At 44.8% G+C, this 20165-nt stretch overlaps 2 protein-coding genes across 2 annotated transcripts; one reads left to right on the top strand and one right to left on the bottom strand.

The window, feature by feature from the left end:
- Positions 1–62: 62 nt before the first annotated feature.
- EARS2 (glutamyl-tRNA synthetase 2, mitochondrial) lies at positions 63–8411 on the bottom strand. The gene is made up of 9 exons (XM_074597533.1): positions 8225–8411; positions 7536–7691; positions 6656–6845; positions 5902–6374; positions 4953–5061; positions 4271–4424; positions 2924–3054; positions 1415–1550; positions 63–833 (listed from the first exon to the last, which is right to left on the bottom strand). The coding sequence occupies exons 1-9, from the start codon at positions 8328–8330 to the stop codon at positions 750–752; spliced, it is 1539 nt and encodes a 512-aa protein (XP_074453634.1). The 5' UTR covers positions 8331–8411; the 3' UTR covers positions 63–749.
- Positions 8387–15005, top strand: UBFD1 (ubiquitin family domain containing 1). Its single transcript, XM_074597535.1, has 7 exons — positions 8387–8498; positions 8714–8980; positions 9074–9282; positions 10453–10518; positions 10728–10833; positions 13264–13346; positions 14613–15005. Exons 1-7 carry the CDS (start codon positions 8468–8470, stop codon positions 14721–14723), a joined length of 873 nt encoding a protein of 290 aa, XP_074453636.1. The 5' UTR covers positions 8387–8467; the 3' UTR covers positions 14724–15005.
- Positions 15006–20165: the final 5160 nt, after the last annotated feature.

Genomic DNA, 20165 nt, shown 5'->3' with positions numbered 1-20165 from the left:
CCCCTCCGGTTGCTCCTCCCCTCACTGGCGTGCAGGGCGAGCACGCATTGGCGAGAACGGAATCAAAAGTCACCGCGTTAATTTAATAATTAAAAGGTCACCATCCAAAAGAGGAAAAAACATCCCGATTTCCTTGTCAGGGATATTTTTAGCAGAACCACATGCATGACACAGTACACACGGAGGAGAGTCCCTCTCCCCGAGCAGCTCACTCAGCCCAGCAGGATACCAGGGCAGCTAAGAGGGCAGCTGCTATAATATACATATTATATCATATACATATATATATATTTATAAAAATACCCTCACCAAGGTATTTGTTGGGGACCTGTGTCGTCGTAGCTGTAGGCACCCTAATTGTGAGGCCTTCTCCAAAAAGGGACCGATTGCTTGAGCCGAGCCATGCTGCTATCATTAAAGCATGGACTTTCTGTCCACACGGTCTGAATTTAAATGCTGATAAAAGTCTCTTCTCACAACCTGGAAACCAGGCTATTTGCACGAGATGAAAGCAGGAGGATGGACCTAAATCTGTATTTAGTTCTTCTCCCAGACAGACTGGCTTATGTGTAGTGCAGATACATACAGACCTGGAAAATTCATGGTGACACCTGCCTGGTCCAAAGCCCAGCTCATCTGATCAAAGATAATCATGTTGAGATCAAAAAATACAAGTCTAGGACAATGACATGTGCTTCCTACACCATCTGAGTCCGTGGGCTGGCTGTCGGTATCATTTCGGTCTCATATTAGCTAGATAGTGCTTTGTGTATTCTTCCACAAACTTCTTTGGGTCCCAAAGTCACCATCATCTCAGCAACGCTCGGTCCATGCTGAAAACACAGAAGAAGTCACTGTACAAATGGAAACTTACGCTTTTCAGCACGTGCTTATGCTATGCATCATCACGGCGGAAATGATAGAGTGATTAGCTATCAGATTGCTGTTAGGCCAAGGGTAGGGGTTTTATTAGCAATCTCAAAACAAGGGTTGGGTTTTTTTTCTCCTGAAGTGCTAAGAATGGTCAGACTGACACAGGAGTATTGATGCCGGAGCCTAAGCTAGGATAAGGCTTTGAAAAACTTTGGTAGAACTTGGGTTTGAACTTTGTAAAAGCAGATTGTACATAAAATCCCAGTTTTGCCCAAAACCTATAACCTTGCCCAAACTTCATAGAGCTGGTCCAGAGGTCTTTCTAACTTCAGATTTGTGACCAGCATATTCATGCTTTGACAACTTCCGCCTTTCTGAAACTTTCAGAACAGCCTTTTCTTCCAGAATTGCTGTATGTCAGTACATTCGTTCGTAACAGAAACTGATGTCAATTCTTGCAAATACCAGCATCTTGCTCTCAGAAAGAAGACAGGTGTTTAAAAAAAAAGAAGGTCCCAGTCTCAAAATTTTTATTTTTTACCTGCTGACCACTGAGAGCCAAGCGAAGGAGCTTCATCACGCTGCTGTACTTAGTCTCTTTGGTTTGCTTCTGGAGGCTTCTCAAGTCTTTGTTCAACTCCTCCACAGTCAAAACAGCATCCTGCCTCATCATAAGCCTTTAGGAAAGAAAACGTCCTTACAATCTGTGGATGTACAAAACACACGATTCCTACCCAGAAATGACTAATGACTTTGATGAGTGCCAGCTACCTCAGACTGGTTTTGCAAAGTCTTCTGGCAACAGCAGCAGTTCAAGGCAAACCTTCCTGCCCTTCACTCCTGTGCCGGGGTACTCCCTCTGCTCGCTGCAGCGTTGGTCGTGTACATGGGTACCCTCCGAGGCTGGGACTGCTTCACCTCCATACTGCTGCTAAGACTCTGCTTTGTGAAACCGTTCCTTTACTTCAACAGCACCAGAAGCAGAGTTTGTTCAGAAATGCGAGCATCAAGTTTAAATCACGAAATTATGCCAAAGACCAGGAAAACCACAGCAAAAGCAGTAATTCTGATTTCTTTTTTAATAATATGATTTTTAGAGATGCATGAGTCATTGCTGATACTACTCAGCTGTTGGTAGCAGTACTATTATCTCTCCAGGACAGCAAGTATTCTGACATTTAAATTACCATCACTTGGATTCAGTTACCACTCAACTGTGAGAAATGACTGGGGGCAACAAGCTTTACAAATAGCTGGAAATAATAGCTCAATTTGTAGATACTGCCACCTTAATTACTGCCAAAACTGGTTTTCAGGGCTCATTTTAGTCCAGAGGTGAGATCTGAACTGGAAAGGTGACTGACATACCACCTGCCTAGCTGCAAGGTGTGGAGTAGCAGAAAGACATGGGGCAGCAGTGAAACTTGTTGGAAAAATCCCACAAAACTCACTAGCGCAGAAGGGAAGTCCTAGACTGGGCAGACTGTCTGCCACTCCAGCAATGTTTCTGAGCAGCCAGAGCTGCAGGCTGCTAGCTAGAAACAAAGAAATGGAAGCAGGAAAAGCCGCCCCCAGGGACAAGCTCTTCAGAAGTGACAGTGGTTCTGGCTGGACACAAATTCAGTTCATTCCAGAGATCCAGAAGTCTCATTACATAAACTGAATACATGTTGACTAAAACCACCTTGGACTTCTCCAGTTCGATGCTACAGCAGATAAAAGCACAGGAGATCTGGTGGCACAGAAAAACCCTGCTAACACCACTGCTTCATTAGCACCATGCTGGCACACAAACTCTGCTGTGCTTGGTGCTTTACAAAATCCAGACATGATAATTCTTGCTTGGGACCACCGATAGGAGCTTTCACACTGGCAAGCTGCTTTTCAATTTAAAACACAGAATTTCTCCCTAGTTATTAACTACAGCACATTCCAAAGTAGAGCAAATTAAATAAGAACTATAAGCATGTCCAACATCAATACAGCAGCCAAGAGCAACGCTCTGGGGTGGCCAAGGTGGGTGTGTACAGAGCTGGGAAGAGACACTTACCCTAAGACTAGTTTTCCTATTTCATCTACTTCTGCAGAAATAGTCTGTAGCTGCTCTCGGGACACTGAGGGCCTAACCCATAAGTAAGAATAATCAGATGAGACCAGATTCTTCAGGAAGCTTATGTGACCCTGGAGAAAGAAAGCAAAGCTGTCAAGGCTGAGGGTTAAGCTGGGGGGAGCAAACACATCCTCTGGACTTTAACAAACAGTTGAAGTGGGTCCAAACCCACCACTGTCCCATACTTCATACTGCTTAGAGGAAATGTGAATCGATGACATTTAGGCAGCTGAGTTTTTCACACCCATGACCACCTGGTGTGAGCAGGGACACAGAAGAAGCCCAAAGGGCCACAGCTGTACTCGTGCTGCAGAGCCGCGTGCGGGCTGACTCAGAGTTAGCCCGGGGAAGTGGCTTGCCACGTTCATCTGCCGCCTTTCCACAGACAGTGGGAAGTCACATGAGTCACCGTCCCGCTGCCACAGCGAAGCCATCACGCTGGGTCAGGTCTCTTCCTGCCCTTATAAAGAAGGCTTTATTCTTCACAAGCAAGTCTTCAGATACTATCCCAGGGGCAGACTGGGAAACAGCGGGGCTCACCCTCCTTCCTGACATTGGGAAGAGCCACAATATCTTCTGTCCCCCTTACAGTCATCACTCTGTCACTTAGACGAGACCAGGGCTCTCAGTGCACAAACCCCACTAGTTTAACCAAGAGCTTCATCCACCTCTGCAAGGAGGTTGCTTTGACTTTGCTTCCAAAGCATGGAGCAGTAGCAAAACAGAAGCACCTTACGCTGCCCAGTAAGCAAAAGCCAGAGGTGAGCAGTCTCCTGGCACGAGGGGCCCCGGGTGCTGGACTTTCCCACCACAAGACAGCCACATCCTGGGCTTCAGGAGGGGAAGCCCAGCTTGGAGCTTGTCATCACTCTTCTAGACAAAGCCACAGCTGACCTGATCCCACACTACTGACAGTCCTGCTCTGAGCAGGAACCAGAGGGGTCTTGCAAGAAACATCCTACAATTCCATGACTCGCTTCCATGGCAGGGATATATCCTCCTGGCTATATATCTGCTGTCTCAGCAAAGTATGCATGAGCTTACAACTCTGCAAAGACCACCAAGATATTCGCCATACCTGTTCCTACAGGTCAGCTAACTATACCATCAGATTTTGGCATTCAGCACACACACAACCACTTGAGCTGGCAGCGACAGCCATTTGCAGGCTGTGGAGCTTCAGAGCTCAGATCAAAGCAATGCCCAGGACTCAGCTGAGTCTTCATCCAGGATCCCACAAAACCTCAGCTCCCCAAAATGGTGACACGATGCTATCTCTGGTCATACTTTTCTCAGCAGGAGGACTCGCTCCACATACTCCTTTTCTAGAACCTCTTGATCCACTTGTTGATCCCCATAGACGTGCTCCACCAGCAACTGCACCTCTCTAATTAGCTTCTGTCGCAGCCCTTCATTCTCAATATGATGGGTGAGGTGAATCCTGTAACAAAGAAGAAAACTGCTTTTGGACTGCTTTGGGTTAGATTGGATCTAATCATCCCAATCTCACAACATTAACCAATTAAAACTATTAGAAAAGCAACATTAAACCCCAGACAGACATTCTACGACAAAGCCTTAAGTGCTAATGCACCACAAAGACAAAAGATGTGGTAACCCTCAGCAGCACAACATCCCCATAGCATATAAGTGTACTCACTGAAGTACCCTCTGGAAGTGTTGCCTCTTTTTAGATGTTAGTTTGAATCTAAACTTAAAACCTTGCCTCCTCCTAGCTACACACCATCTACCTGGGCTTTTACAGTGCATTCAACACCAGTGTCCAAGCACAGGACGGGAAAGGAGACAGGAACAGTGTAAGCTTATACTTTGCTCTAGCGCAGCCGAAAAGCTGCTGCACTAGGACCATGCCTGATCCAATAAACAAAATCGCCAAAGGCAAGCACTAGGAATAAATTCTCAGCGATGTACAGATTATTAATTTTAAAATTACTACTGATATTTATACCTGTTGAATTCTGGGAGTTTTTCAAGATCCAGGAAGGCAGAGTGGGTTGTAATTCTGCCGATTTCAAACTGCGAGATCAGCTCCTCCAAAGACCTCCCCATCTGTTTCTCTGCAAAATAACCCAACAAGGGAATGATACACACCCACTCTCCTGTGGGGAACTAGTGTCACTGCTTTTCGTGGCAAGCCTCAGGCTCAAGGCTGGGGCAGCAGCACAGCCATGGAAGACGTGACAGAGGAGAGACACTTTTCGCTGTGTTAATAGGGACTTATCGCAACAAACAGGAGGGAACTTGTAGCAGGCATGCACAGGAAGCTGCCCTCTCCCTAAGAGCAGGCTCTGCTAACTACTGGCAAGGAACTGGAAACTGGGACATTCTGCTTGGCTCTTCAGTGGAATGCCCCTTGCATCAGTCACCCAAAAACTAGTAACGCTCAGCCAGGAGGCTCCACTGCCCAAGAGAGGTTTCATTCCCAAGCAGAGTTCCCAAAACACAAGTTAATTTGTGATCCCCACACAGCGAGAGCAACAAAAGGAGTCATTGACTCAACTTCTCACGGTCTTTCAGGTTAAACAAGAAGTGTGACAGATGTAATACGTGACATTGCAGTTATTAACCACATAATACAAGTTTTCCCAAGAGTTCACAGACAGTTTCTTCACCTTGACATGAATGTTGTCCCAAGTGGGAACCCATTAAGCATCAGCCTCATTTTAAATGGCTGCACAGAGGCAGAAATATTCCCACCATTCCAACACACCACGCAGTCTTCACAGGAGCTCTGCAGAAGCCCTGGTGGCATTTCAGTGACAGACTGGTCGCCCAACACCCACTTCCTGATCCCTTCAAAAACTGCCAGAGTTCTTGGCTATTAAAATAAACCTAACTCATTGCCCAAAGTCAGCATCAAGAAGTGTCCTAGCAAGTACCGAGCCTGCTGTCATTACCTGCAAATCCAGAGCCACAGTTGGTTATGATGTCCAGCAGAGCCTCTGGCAAGTAGCCATCTCGAGCAAAACGCTCCAGAAAGATGTCCCCTTGCCTTTTTGACAGCTTGCCACCGTCTTTGTTCAGAAGCAGTGGTAGATGACCAAACTGAGGGGGATCCCAGCCAAAGGCTTTGTAGAGAAGGAGATGCTTGGACGTTGAAGTCAGCCACTCAGTTCCACGCAGAACGTGGCTGATGCCCATGTAATGGTCATCCACCACATTTGCCAGGTGGTAAGTGGGGAAGCCGTCCCCCTTGAGAATCACTGGGTCACCTTCCACGTCAGCCACTTCATGCTTGTTCCAGCCGTAGACCAGGTCCTCAAAGGGTTCCACTCCCTTCTCCAGCCGGAAGCGGACTACCCAGTCAAGGCCCTGTGACAGCTTCTCAGCCACTTCTGTGGGCGTCAGGTGCCGACACCGGTTGTCATATCTTTGAGAAAGGAGAACGAAGGTCTCAGTTCAACACAAGCCAACCCCATCAGCCATTTTCACATTCCCAAAACTCTAAATCGATCCCTGAATTTTAGCTGTAACCTGCCCACTATGTGTCCAAGCAAACTACCTCATCTCTGGGGGTCACTCCCCTAAGGGTTATGTTGGCTTCTCCCTCTACGGGCAGTGAGATGACAATCCTATTGCCGTGCACATTGACGTAAGTTTTTGCAAACGTGTAGCACAGAGGGAACCACCCAAGGCACAAGGAATCCCTACCGCGGGGTCTGCTGGCTCCGCAAAGCCTCTTTCTTCAGCAGTTCCAGGCGCTGAGGGGTACAGAAGCAGCGGTACGCCGCCCCTCTCTCCAAAAGCACGTCACTGGCGCTCCTATAAAAGTCAAGTCTGTGTGACTGCTGGTAGGGTCCAAAGGAACCACCGCGGCGAGGACTCTCATCAGGGGGAATACCTGAAATATCAGTATGACAGGACTTAGAAAGCCCGGAAAAAGGCAGAGTGAAACCCACAGGAGTTATTCCCCTGTGGTGGGGAATCTTCCCCAGCAGATAAACAGCAGCCAACCAACATCATCAGAATTTAAAGTACTGTGTGTGAAGCAACAAGCGGAAAAACACCAAAAACCTAGTAAATAGTTGAGCAGCTCTGATACACTACCTAAAATAAAATGCAGTCAGGGGTATACCTACAAAGTAGCATCCACCCTTTTTATAATAAAGAACACTGATACCACAAAAATACAGTTGAAACCTTAGCCAATTATGTTTTCTACTTCAAAGTTACTACTCAACAGCAAAGTCCTAGTCCCTTAAAGCCTACCTACCCATTCATGGCAGCATCTGGGAGATCTGGCTTTAACTTTATCACAATTCTTTATTAAAAAAATCACTCTCACTTCTAGTTCTTAAGCTCAAAAAGAAGCACAGAATTCAAAATGAAAACTGACACCTCAAGATCCCCTTTAACAAACACTCCATGTAGAAACAATTTACCAGTTTACAGTGTGGTCTGTGAGCTCCAACTTCCAACCATTCCATCTTGTCTCTCTTTGTTACAGCCGCACATTGGGCCGCTTTCACAGATGTGGATCTTTCTGTGTGTCTGCTTCAGTGAGTAAAAAATGAAAGAAGTTTGTAAATACCTGCCCAATCCAGCATATCTTCTATTCCTTCTGCAGCTCCAGGCACCACTCGATTTTGATCTGTGTCCTCCACTCTCAGAATAAAGGTCCCTTGGTGCTTTTTGGCAAAAATATAATTGTACAAAGCAGTGCGAAGGCCACCCAAATGCAGAAAACCTGTTATCATATGGAAATTAGAGGAGATCATAATAATTAAGGCCCAATAAAGAGATTTTTAAATATGAGCTGGAAGAGCAATGCTACCTGTAATGGAAATTGATAGTAAATGCTAACTGGGGGGCAGGGAGGTGTGCTGCACAGACGCTTTGTGGGGCTTTGCTATGGAACTAAATTATCGGTAACTGCCTTCCAAGAATGTGGAAAGTGACTTGGAAATCAATTACAAGCTGGCACGTGCTAGGAAATACCATTTTGGTGGTCTTTCACCGGAAGGGACCAAATAACCTTCCCCTATTTCTGAGGGGACGCGACACGCTGCAGCTGCTTACGAGCCGTATTTATTTCCACACTGAGAGGGCGACTCCCACCCGGGGAGCTGCCGTTCCCTGGGCAGAGCGAGGGGGTACCTCAGCGGAGCGCCCGGCACCGGCCGCGCCCCGCTCCTGGAGTATTTCAATTCACGTTTTTCAACCCAAAACCTGCGGGGGTGTGGAGGGCGGGAGAGGGCCCAGCAAGGGGCCGGGGGTTACCTGTGGGGCTGGGCCCGAACCGCACCCGCGGACCCCGCTCTGGGCCCGGCCCCGGACCCCGCTCCAGCCCTACCGCGCCCCGCAGCGCCCGCAGCGCCCGCGCCATGCCGCTACTTCCGCCCGGCCGCGCCCAGCCAATCCCCTGGCGCGGAGTGGGCGGGGCGCCTACGGCAGCCGGCGCGGCCCAGCAGGCGGTGGCGTGCGTTACCCGGCGTGCCCCGCGGCAGATTGTACACAATCATCATGGCCGCCGCCGCCTCCGCCGCCGCCGATGGTAGGAGCCCGCGGTCCCGGCGGCGGGGCGAGGCGCGGCGAGGCGGCGGGTGGCAGCGCGGGGTGGGGCGGGGAAACGGGGAGGTGCCGGGGCGAGGAGCCGGCCCCGGGGCGGTCTGTGAGCGGCGCTCTGGGGTTGGAGCGCGGACGGGCCGGGTAGGGCCGGGCCGGGGCAGCTTCCCGCTGGCCAGGCTCTTCCTGTCCGCTCGCCTGCAGGTGCCGAGGAGCCGGGCATGGAGGCGGAGGCGCAGGAGCTGCCGCTGGGCTGCGGCGGAGAGGGCGGCTCGCCGGCGGCGGGGAGGTCTCCGGAGGGCGAGGAGCGCCGGGATCCCCCGCAGGCGTCTGTCAGCAACGGCGGCGACGCGGAGGGCGGGAAGGAGCTAGTGGAGCTGAAGGTTATCTGGAACAAGAACAAGTACGACGTGAAGTTTTGCCTGGACAGCACGGGGGCCGAGCTGAAGCAGAAGATCCACTCGCTCACAGGTCTGTCGGGGCCACCGCCGCCTCTCCCGCCTCAGCCCGCGCCTCCTCTCACCTCTGTCACGCCATCTCGTAACCCTTATTCTTGCCTCTTAGGCCTTCCACCTGCTATGCAGAAAGTTATGTTCAAGGGACTTCTACCAGAGGAGAAAACGTTGCGGGAAATCAAAGTAACAAACGGAGCTAAAATAATGGTTGTTGGCTCTACTATCAATGATGTTTTAGCGGTAAATACACCCAAAGAAGCCGCTCAACAGGAGGTCAAAGCTGAAGAAAATAAAAAGGAACCACTTTGCAGACAAAAGGTTATTGATGTCTCCATAATTCCTGGTGTGGGGGAGCTGTTGGATTTAGGCGGTTCTCTTGTAATACTCTGCAGTCACCTCTGGGTCCTGTTCCTCCTCAAAGCGGGCTGGGGTTTCTCTTCTCATAGCTAAGCGATAGAAGAAGGGCTCTGTGCAGAGGAGTTTTAGCAGCAGAAAAACATCCCAGTGGAGGCTGGGGCTTTGCAAGATACCCCTTGTCGTGGTGCCAGGCACAGCCTACCATTTCAGACAAGAAATGGTAAATAATAGAAATATTTCGTGGTTGTTAGCTCAAACACAGTCTAAACTAATTATATCTAAAAGCTAACTAATTTTTGTTGGCATAAAAGAATTTGATCTCCAAAAACTGCCTTTAAAATGAACACCAAGAGAGAAGTTCCTTCAGCTGTCCCAGCACTGAAGTGAACATGGGTTCTGAATTCTCCTCTTGCATATTGAAGTGCTGCCTCTGAATAGGAATTGAAGTACAGCATGAGGCTTGCTTTGTTGGCAGCACTGCAGCATTGTGGGGCTGATAAAGGATTTTCAACTCAAAGTATTACCAGCCCCGTACCTTCCTTAGAATAAATTTGATTAAAAATTAAGTAGTGCATCATTGAACTGCAACCCTTATGAAACATGCTTTTGTTTTTCTGTAATTTACCATAGTTCACTGTAAGTTCCATCATTGTTTAAAGGTACTTGGCAACTTACAAGCTGTGAGCATGGTTTTCTTAGTTACTGCTGCTCTGATCCGTTCTGGTTTGTTGCTGTGTTGTGGTATGTTGCACTGTCAAATGTGGAGGGTTTTCTGCCATTCACTGGATATAACACTTGACCGTTAAAACTGTCTTGCCAAATGCCAACTATGTGATTCAGCACGTATGATATCAGCGTCCTTTAACTTTTTATAGATATATATTTAAGTATATGTATATTCTAGAAGGGATGTTATGCTGGGGTTTTAGTTATTTATATAGTTTCTTTAGACTGTCATAGAAAGTGCTCGGTTAACTTTGAAAATTAACCGTTTCCTGTGTGATAAATTACTGAGAATAGTCCTTAACTGTCTCTTAATGCTATTGGCATATGGTCAAGGGTGCAGATGGAAGTAAATTGAAAAGCTGTGTTGCATTTGTGTAAACTCTAATTTCTGTTTTTATATTGTAGCAACACAGGAAAGTATTGGATAAAGGAAAACCTGATGATGTGATGCCTTCTGTTAAAGGTGTTCAGGTAAGTAAATAAGTACCTGAGACATTGTCATAATTGGAAGAGAGAGACATCTTTTGTGGTTTGAGACCTTTCATTGCTGGTTCAATTGTTCCTTGCTGTCTTAGTAGAAAACTGGAAAGATGGATCGTCTTTATGCTTTAAAAGTTAAGAGGATATAGCTTTTCCTCTTGAAGTCCTTGACTGTGACTTACTGTGTTGCCTCTTTGTAGGAGCGTCTGCCAACAGTGCCATTATCTGGCATGTACAACAAGTCAGGGGGGAAAGTAAGATTGACCTTTAAACTTGAGCAAGACCAACTATGGATTGGTACAAAAGGTGAGCAACTCCAAAACTCTGTGATGAATAATTGATAATTGGGCTATAAGTGTATTGTGTGACCTAGAAATAGCTTCTGCTGTGACTAAATTGTGTTTAGGGAATAGCAGTGGTATTGTAACACTTCAAGACTAAATTTTTCTTCCTCTTCTCAAATGTCATTTTCCCAGATATTGAATATTACTTGATATTTTACTTCTGTTCTTGAAAAACTTGAGTTTGTTTGTGCCAGTAGACTAATGTTCCAATCTGCTATTCATAGCTCCAACTGTAAATTATAATGTTTGGCATTTCTAGCATATCTCAAAAGCACTTCATAAACATTGGTCTGGTGCCAGCATCATGTAGAGGCTCAATGAATTGGCTAAGACTCGAAAGGGAATCTCAGAACCAGGATTAAAACTAGGAGTGCTGGCATCTCTGTCATTATCTGTCCTTTCAACCAAAATTAGTTGGGTGTCTTGTTTCAGTGATGTACAACTGCAGAAACTATGGCATGTGTTGCTGTGCAGAGGAATCAGTTTGCCGTCTTGAGTGGTGCCAGGAGGAGCTGAAAGTGCTGTGGTGATAACGTGCATTGCTGAGGACGTCTCAGATAACCCCCTGCCTCCAAAGGAAGCTGTGCTCCTTTAGTTTGACCAGGATGGGACAATATAGTGATGAGCAAGAGGAATATCAGTGCTTGCTCACTGTCCCAGTAAAGTAACCTAATTGGATGGTAATATTAGCTTTGGATGGCACCTCCAGCTGCTACATTATTTCCAAAGTAAGCAGAAATCTTGGAAGTTCTTGACCTTTCCTTTGTAGGATGAACTTGATTGTGAAGTTTTTTCTGGCTTTAAAACCTGTGTTGGTGCTGTTTGAGTGATTTTTCTTTTCTCCTGGGCTAAGCGATGGAGCAAGACATTTGTTCTTTTTCCTCTATAGGTTGGGCAGACAGACCTTTTTGTTATTGATAATGTGTTCTAAATACATGATTAATATTTAGGCAATTAATCCTCCTCCTTCACTTTCTAGTTGAGTTTCAAGTTTAGTATTTCTGAAGCGTTCTAGATTAGTGTTTCTTAAGCTGTGAAATTTGATTCTTCTTGTAGTCATCTGTCTTTCACGTAACCTGTTTCCCTACTTCCCAAAATTAGCAGCTGCTTGCTACCTCTAGGGAATGGCTGTAATTGCTGACTGTTGTTGGGGAAAACTCCCTCCTGCTTGGAGAGATTCATGGCAGATGCCAGTACGTAAGGGCTAGAATAAAACCAGCTTGGTGTTAATGCAGTTTTTCACTTGCTAGTCCTGGGAGGTTGGAACTGATTCTTCCCCCACACAGCTTTCCTGTGCTTCACAGATCACTTTGTATGTTTTTGTAGTCCAAGGTTTCGTGTAGGCGGGTGTTTGTCAGTTGCTCTGTGTCATTTTCGTAGAGGCATTGATAACATGCACTGGTCTATTGCTGAGATACTGTGAAGAGTAATTGATTTGCAGGATGCTAAACAAGTAGGATTTTACTCAATCAGTGAATGTTGCGAGCCTGACTGGGGTAGTTTGGCTTAGTTACTGCACTGAGGTAGAGCGTTTTTGTCTTTACATCACTGAGTTTATCTCCCTGTGTGCCTTTTTTAGGTAGGTGCTTTTTTTCTGGATCAAACAAATTCCTTAGATATCTGTAAGGAACTCACAGTTCAGTTTCTCGTTTGTAGAGTGTTTATGGTTTTCTCTTTCTTATATCCAAGAAGATAATTTTAGGCTGACACTGAAAGCTGGAACTGAAAGGAAGGATCTTGGAGTTAAGTCTTCAGAAAGAATGAGGACAGAACTGAGACAGAAAAAGTCTGCACGAACCCTATGCTTTGTCATTCTTGTTGGTTACCTCTGGCTGGCTGACATTACTCTGTCATGTAATTGTCGTCATCTATTTTTTTTATTTCAGTTTCTCTTTTTGTTTCTTTCCCTGTTTACTCATTAATATTTCCTTCCCTGTGCTTTTATAGTAATAGTTCAATGCCGCCTCAGGGTAAAATCAGGACTAGGCTTTCAAAGAGCTAATTAGCCTATTTTCATTCAGCTTTCAGCCTTGCTCCTTCCGTAGAGCTTGGTATAATCGTTGGTAGCCAGTCCTGAATATTCTTACACCTGGACCAGCTTTCACTATGGTGAGTAATCCTGCTGGTCCAAGTGGAGCCCTTTATGGGGAAACATAAAATGTGAGGAACTGTGTGATCCAATTTTGGATTCCTTTGAAGTATTAACGTACCCGATGTGGGGTGTGTGGTAATGTGGAGAACAGGCTTCTCAGCAGTAGGTATCCAAAGTTCACCCAAAGAGGAGGTTCTGACATGAAGAGCTTTTGGAAGTAATGGAGGTGGTATTTGAAATTAATATGAAATACTGCTTCCGAATATATCAGAAATAATACTTTGATCAATTTTAATGTAGAGAGAACAGAAAAGTTACCCATGGGGTCCATTAAAAATGTGGTGAGTGAACCTATTGAAGGACACGAGGATTATCACATGATGGTAAGTAATGTCTCTACTTTAATAATATCAGTCTAATTACTTCATGCCAATACACAGAAGCAAGTCTTTAAAACACAGCAAGTTGGAGGCTGGTAATAATGCCAGCGTCATGGATTGTGGAAGGTGGGAATGTGGACATGGTGCGCTGTCACAGTGTAAATATTTCGAGTAGCGTATTGAGTATCTGCTGTTAGGGAAATCTGGGCTGGTTTCACACAAAAATTATTGCTTAAGCATTATTTCATATCTTCTGCTGTCTTGTGACAGTGTTAAAACAGCAAAAATACCTATGATATAGCTCATGATTTCTTAATGTTAGTGATATTTTCCTATATCTAGTTTAATTTCTGGTTTCTGTTGTGTTTATATCAACACACTTGTCGGAGGTTAAAAAAAAAAAAGTAGTGATTTGTTACTGTAATTTTTTTTTTCCATATGTGACTTTCTGAAAAACTGGTATTGGGTCTAGAAAAGTAACAGATTTAAGAAGAGAGCAGTGCTAATTCTACTGAACTTTTGGCTGTTTCTTTAAATGTTTTTTTTAACATCTTGCTTTCCAAAGTACAGTAACTAACTTTTAATGTTGAAGTCAGTTCCTTATATAAGTCTGCTCCCTTCTTTAGGGGAAGAAAGGGGAAATTTTATACCTTAAAATTATTGTCTGCAGGAGGGCACTGATCTAGTCCCTGTCCAGATACTTGACTTTTGATCACCCATGTAAGAAAATGTCCTCTTCAGAGTATGACACAATACGCTCTTGTCCTACAACAAGGATAGAGGTTATTGGCATGCTATGGTGATGCTCTCCTATTTATACTGACATAAGCTGAGAGTAGGACATGATATTTAAATATAAAATTTTATGACTATGAGAACACGGTCATTGTCTTATTTAGTTCCTGTTTGGCTTCTCGACTCTGTGGACGCTGCTCATTTCTTTCGAGACTTTGGGTTATGCTTCAGATTCTGTCTTCCAGAATAATTTCCTCGTGTTCATGAAACTGGCCAAGAGTTTTCATTGCTGCTATGATATCTTAAAAGGAAAGAGCTCATCATTTTAGTTAATACTTTGCAGTTCTTGTTTTCTCTGAGGAATGGTTTGGGTTTTTTTAATTGCTTACCAAATATATGTAATGTGCAGCAAGGGTTTGAAGGAGGCAGTAGGTATAAGACACTTCTGATTTTGTAGTGGATAAGCTGTATCTGTCCACTGGCGTAAGCTGTTCTGTTTCCCATGTGTAAATGTTGTCATTTTTAACTTTGCAGGCATTTCAGCTGGGCCCAACAGAAGCATCTTACTACTGGGTCTATTGGGTACCAACTCAATATGTTGATGCAATCAAAGACACGGTGCTGGGAAAGTGGCAGTATTTTTGAAAGCACGCTCACCTCTGGCACAGGAAAATGACACAAAGCTAAGGACACTGCTGGGAGAGGCCTCCAACGTCCCTGGATGTGATAGTCCTGGAACTTATTAATAAAATATGATAAACGAGGCATTGATGGAAGCCAGAGGTGATGTTCTTTCACCATTAGTTTACTTTTAACTTAAAAATTTCACCATCCCTTTTCTGCAGTCAGCTTCAACCATATTTAAAGCAAATACAATGGAAATCAATAAATCTTAATTCACAAAATATTGTGTGTAATACACTTAAATCTGCTGAGAGTTGATCTTCCAATTTAGTTTTAAAAAGAAAATATTACAATGTATTATTGAGGATTTTTTACATGGTTTGAACAAAAACGAATATTTTCATAATCTTTCAGTTATAAGCGTTAGACTTAATTTAGTTACTTGGTTGTGACTGAGAATTTCAGAAACAGTTTTTTAAAAATAAACTTTAAACAGTATGCAAAATTGATGTTTAGTAAGCCATATTCCGCTGGCCCTTTTATTTCAGGTTTGAATCTTTGGTAGCAAAACTCTATTTTTTTTTTTTTCGTTTATTTTATTTTTAACCCAAAGATGCCCTGCTTTGTTGTTTTGGTTTTTTCCTCTCTTTTTTTTTTTTTTTTTCTTTTCCCCCCCCCAATACTAGAAGCTGTGGGTTGGCACTCTGTGTAGCATGTTTGGAGCAGACGAATACCACTGTGGATGTTTTGTAGTTGCAAGGACCCAGTGCTGCTTACTGTCCCCTTTCATGCCACTTGTTCCCCTCCCAGCTGCATACCTCTCTGCTCCTGTTCTGCCTCCTGCCCCGGAGGTGCTACATTTCTCGGAGCATTTCGTTCATCGTGCATGTCGCAGTCCAGGATCATTTTGCAGCTGTTGCGATGACACTTCTCTGTTTGACTGAAAAAAGAAAACTGTAGAATGCGCTGCAGAATGCTGCCTGGCATGAGCGGGGTGAAGCAGTGACACAGATCTCGCAAAGGGAGTGAACCAAAGAGACCTTCCTGCTTTGTTTGGGGCTGGGGGGAGCAGGGAAGAGAGAAGCTCGGATGCCGCTTCAGATCCTAAATAACTGCAGTAGTCTTTTGTGACCTGGATTGGAAAATTTAGAGTTCTCTAATTCAGTGAATCTTAACCAAATTGAGGATGTCTATCCAGCAACTGATCTTCTTTTTAAATTTAAATCACCTTTCAGCTTTTCTCTTGCTCAAGTTTACAGGAAGTTCTTGCATCTCGTCCTGTCTGAAATAATGCTTCTCGCCTTTGGTTTGTGACATTCTGCGTGTCATCTCAGCAGTTCACGTGTCATTTATCTCAGGTTTTTCTGAATGGACCTTTCAGTCCTGAAAAGGTGCACACCCTTAACAGATTGTATTGTGCAGTCAGACTGAATCAGTCTTGCTGGGTGTTAAACCTGCATCTAACAGATCGCTGTTCTTTTTTTAACACTGTAGGCTTGATATTGCTCAATGCAAGTAGCTCGACGTTTTGTGAAACTCACGGAGAAACAGCCTTGTAGGAATAGCTGATCTTAATATATTCCATATCCATTTTTCACTCTCCTTGAAACAGCCCAGTTGAAACTCGGCAGGTGCAGGTTCCCAAATGAGTATTTATTTTATTTTTATTTTATTTTAGAGACTGGGAAAAGTGTTCACTTTATGGTATGTGTTAAGATTACGTATTTACCTGTAGACTCTTGATAGCAACATAAGCAGCTTTTTGTTTTCTATTTTCGGTTAGAAAATTCATACAATATGAATTTTAAAGGTGTTTCATATCCTACCTATAATCTAGTGATGTGCTTGTTACTCTTGTAGCTTGAGATACCTCCTTTCTGTATACAAGTCACCAGCAGTGTGTCTTGACATAAATGCATTGAGAGAGGAGTGCTCCCTGGAACAGCCCCCTTCCGACGCTCAGAGCAAGCGAGTGCAGGTAGTGGAGTTGGCGTGAGTTAATTGGAGATGACATTACAACTGAAACGCAGCTATCACACTTCTTATTTCCGACTTGCCAATCCTGGTGTGGAGGCTTAATGTTAAAATTCAGTATTTGGTGGACAGTCTACGCACTAGCGTGTAATGAAAATGGGTGACGTTAGCTTTTTCTGTCACTTGGGGTCACCTTTGCACTCGCTGTCGTCTTGGTTCTGTGATTATCAGCTCCAACTTGCTACTTGACTTGCTTGGACCTGTCTGTGCAACCACTCATGTTCCATTTTCCTTTCCCGTTCTTTCGTTTGCTTGCTCCTTGAGAGGACTTGTATCTTAGTTCCAGCCCCTCTCCAGAGTTCCTGTGGCTTCTGTGCTGGAGGCGGTGACCTGGGTGAGTACGCTCTGCTGCTAGAGCTGAGGGAGGGCAGATACCCCATCTGCCGCTGCCGAGGCAAGAAGGGCACTTTGGGCACCGAGTCCAGGGCAGTATTTAACATTCCTGTCTGCTCCTTTCCCGAGGGCACGATTACTCTGCAACCTGTGCCAGGTACAATCAATCATCTCGAAACTGCGTAGAAAAAACGTTGGTTAGAAAGCAGTCTTAAACATGGAGAAGAAAATAGCATAAACTAAGAAAATGTGATCCTATTTAGGTGCTTCTTTTCAAGTTGGATTTGATTTGAAAAATGAATTTTTTTTTTTTTTTTGTTCTGTGTGCAAAGTTTGAATTAAAATACAGGAAAGTGATACTTACATAAAATGCTTTGATTGATGTTTGTTGGCTTAATATAGTAGATGTCTTAGGAGTTCTTTGAAGTGAATATTCCAATTGAACTTAGCAACACTGCATTTAAGATCCTTTCTCTTTTGGAATGATGTGGAGCTTTATCTTCTGGCATATACCAATTTTCCAAGGCAATTATTGACATTAACTAATGATCATCAACATCTAAGGAAACACCATCTCTCTAGTTCGATAGTGTCACAGCTTGCCTAACTGGAGAGCCGTTTGCTAGCCTCTCTCTTGACTTTGGATTTTACTGTCTGATACCTGTGATTGTCTCCAGGGCAGATTCAGCGTAACGGTTCTGTGGAGGAATTTGGCAATTTAGTCCTCAGTAGGACACAAGTGTTGTGAGTAAAGTGCAAATATAATCAGTATTTTTGGGTTGGCTGACAAAGATTTTTTTGGGGGGATCCAACATGTAATCTTCCATAGGAAGTTTGTCGTAATATCTGGTGATTCTTGTGCAAAAGTTTATTTCGGTTAAATTACAATTCAACGATCTCCTTTCAACAGAGATCGGTTCCCTATTGTATGTGTGTGTAATTCCCCGTGAACGTTTGGGGGTCTGAAGTTGCATGAAGTGCTTTGCTGGATTTACTAATTGGGGATTAAAGCGTCCGTGAGGCAAACGTGAGATTCCACAGAACAAAGCCGGTGTTTCCCACACCGCCTGGGCAGAGTCCCCCTCCTCGCTGCCGTCCTGTCGGGGGGGCAGTCCTGCTGCACTCCTAGCTCTCCGTACCCCGCTCACTGGCATCGAGCCTTGCAACTCAGCTATATGCCGTTCCTTTCCCTTCTCCATGCCCAGCACTGTGGGTTTCTTCTTCTCTCCTTGTCCTGAGCTGAGCATTCCTTCCTTCTCTGTTTGTGCATCCCAAGCATAAACAGGTCCTGGATCGGTATTGCATTAGGAATGCAAAGGTTTATCACTAAACCTTGCCTGGGTTTGAACGGAGATTGTATCTTGCATGAAAATCTTGTATTACTCACATGTTTTTCATATCAACTTTAAATCATTAATTCCGTTAATGACACTGTTTCATGAGAAATGTGTAACTAAAATAAGGATGTTATAATGATGAAAGAGGAAAAAGTGATCTGAATTCAAAGAACTAGGTAAGAAACTGTTAACATGCAATACTTTATAACTGGTAACACGCGCACACAACCTGCTAAATTTTGTACTTGACGCAGTTCGTATCTGTTGCTTCTTCATACTTTTAAGGGCCAAAGAGAAACAATTCACTTGCAGTGACACTGTCAAGGTGCCATATCGTGGTGGTGTGTTCCGTGCTCTCCCTTTCCCGGCCGCGGTGTTCCCTTACAACCGCAGGCGATGCAGCCGTGCGGGCACGGGCACAGCATGGGCATGGGCACAGCGCACTCCTGGCTCCCGCTGCTCCCTCTGCCAACTCAGTGGAGCAAGGTTTGTTTCCAAACTTTCCTTCTTTTGTTTACTTTTTGTTTTTCTTCCTCTGTAACTTGATTTCTTTTTTTTTTTTTTTTTCCAATGGAGCTGTTTTCATCTTTTTGTACTCCAGCCTTTTGCCACCTGTTAGGATTAGATTGTTAGCATTTGTTTTGTTAATTAATGTCCTTGTCACTGGGGGGTGGGAGGAGGGGGACCAGGAGAACTGTAGCGAGTCTTGTATGAAACATACAGCCATTTTACCTTCTAGCCAAGGATTCACTTTCTGTGGCTCATGGAAGTTCACTATGTCTTATCCATATTCATTCATTCTTTGGTTTTCTATTAAAAAAAAAAAAAAGTCTTAGATGTTTTTGTCCACTGCAGATTTATTTTAAATGGAATATGTAAGTACCATGTATTATGGTATTTTTAAATAATCTATTGCCTATTTCAGGGGAGGGGGAGATGACAAATATTTAGTCTTAGATTTGCACTGCTGGATTTTTTAAGTGTAACCTTGACTGGTTATCCTATTGTTTTATTCTGTAAGATTAGTCATATGAATTAAAGTTTGATAATTAAGTATTTCTGTGTTTGAGTGTTGCAACATTCTGTATGTACTAAGCTACTTCCTACCGCAGGAGCACCTGTTAGCAAATGGTTTGTAGTTAGTTGCTTTGTAGAAAGCTGGGCGCAGGTGGAAATCCATGGGAAACCCGTCTGATGCCATCAGTGCCTTTCTCCCCGGGTGGGGATTTGGGTATCCTGCTGCCGTGTACCGCTTCATGCAAAACGGGACAATTCTCTGGCTCCCTGTTAAAACCAGGTTTAATCTTGTTTTAAGCTGTAGATGACCTTGTTGTGCTGAGCGTGCTCAGCTGTAAGTTTTATGCGCAGGAAGCTTGTTGCCGTGTCAGAAGTCCCACTTATTCAAGGTGTGTTAGTGTGTAAGGCCTTCAGGCAGAGCCCTCTGCTTCCCTGCAGCTCCGGGTGCTGCAGAGGGGATGGCGGGAGCCTGGTCCAGTACCGATCCTGGAGACGGTACTGGTGGTGCCAGGCTGGCAGGTGGCAGTGGGCTGGGGTCGGCAGGCACTGCTGGGTGCAGGGGGTATGGGTGGGGGGATCACAGAATGGTTAGAGTTGGAAGGGACCTTAAAGACCATCCGGTCCCACCCCCCCGCCCTGGGCAGGGACACCTCCCACCAGACCAGGCTGCTCCAAGCCCCATCCAGCCTGGCCTTGAACACCTCCAGGGATGGGTCAGCCGCAGCTTCTCTGGGCAACCTGT

Source organism: Larus michahellis, chromosome 8, assembly GCF_964199755.1.
Source record: "Larus michahellis chromosome 8, bLarMic1.1, whole genome shotgun sequence".
Classification (NCBI taxonomy): domain Eukaryota; kingdom Metazoa; phylum Chordata; class Aves; order Charadriiformes; family Laridae; genus Larus; species Larus michahellis.
Note: the sequence above shows the minus strand (reverse complement) of the source record. Positions and strands in the feature narration are given on the sequence as shown.

Excerpts from the sequence above, each read along its gene's own strand:
- EARS2 (XM_074597533.1), bottom strand. The coding sequence starts at position 8,330 with ATGGCGCGGGCGCTGCGGGCGCTGCGGGGCGCGGTAGGGCTGGAGCGG. Across the intron at positions 6,375-6,655 it reads CGGAGCCAGCAGACCCCGCG|ATATGACAACCGGTGTCGGC; the intron begins GTAGGGATTCCT and ends CCTTTCTCAAAG. Across the intron at positions 4,425-4,952 it reads AAACTCCCAGAATTCAACAG|GATTCACCTCACCCATCATA; the intron begins GTATAAATATCA and ends TCTTTGTTACAG.
- UBFD1 (XM_074597535.1), top strand. The coding sequence starts at position 8,468 with ATGGCCGCCGCCGCCTCCGCCGCCGCCGATG. Across the intron at positions 9,283-10,452 it reads AACCACTTTGCAGACAAAAG|CAACACAGGAAAGTATTGGA; the intron begins GTTATTGATGTC and ends TTTATATTGTAG. Across the intron at positions 10,834-13,263 it reads ACTATGGATTGGTACAAAAG|AGAGAACAGAAAAGTTACCC; the intron begins GTGAGCAACTCC and ends ATTTTAATGTAG.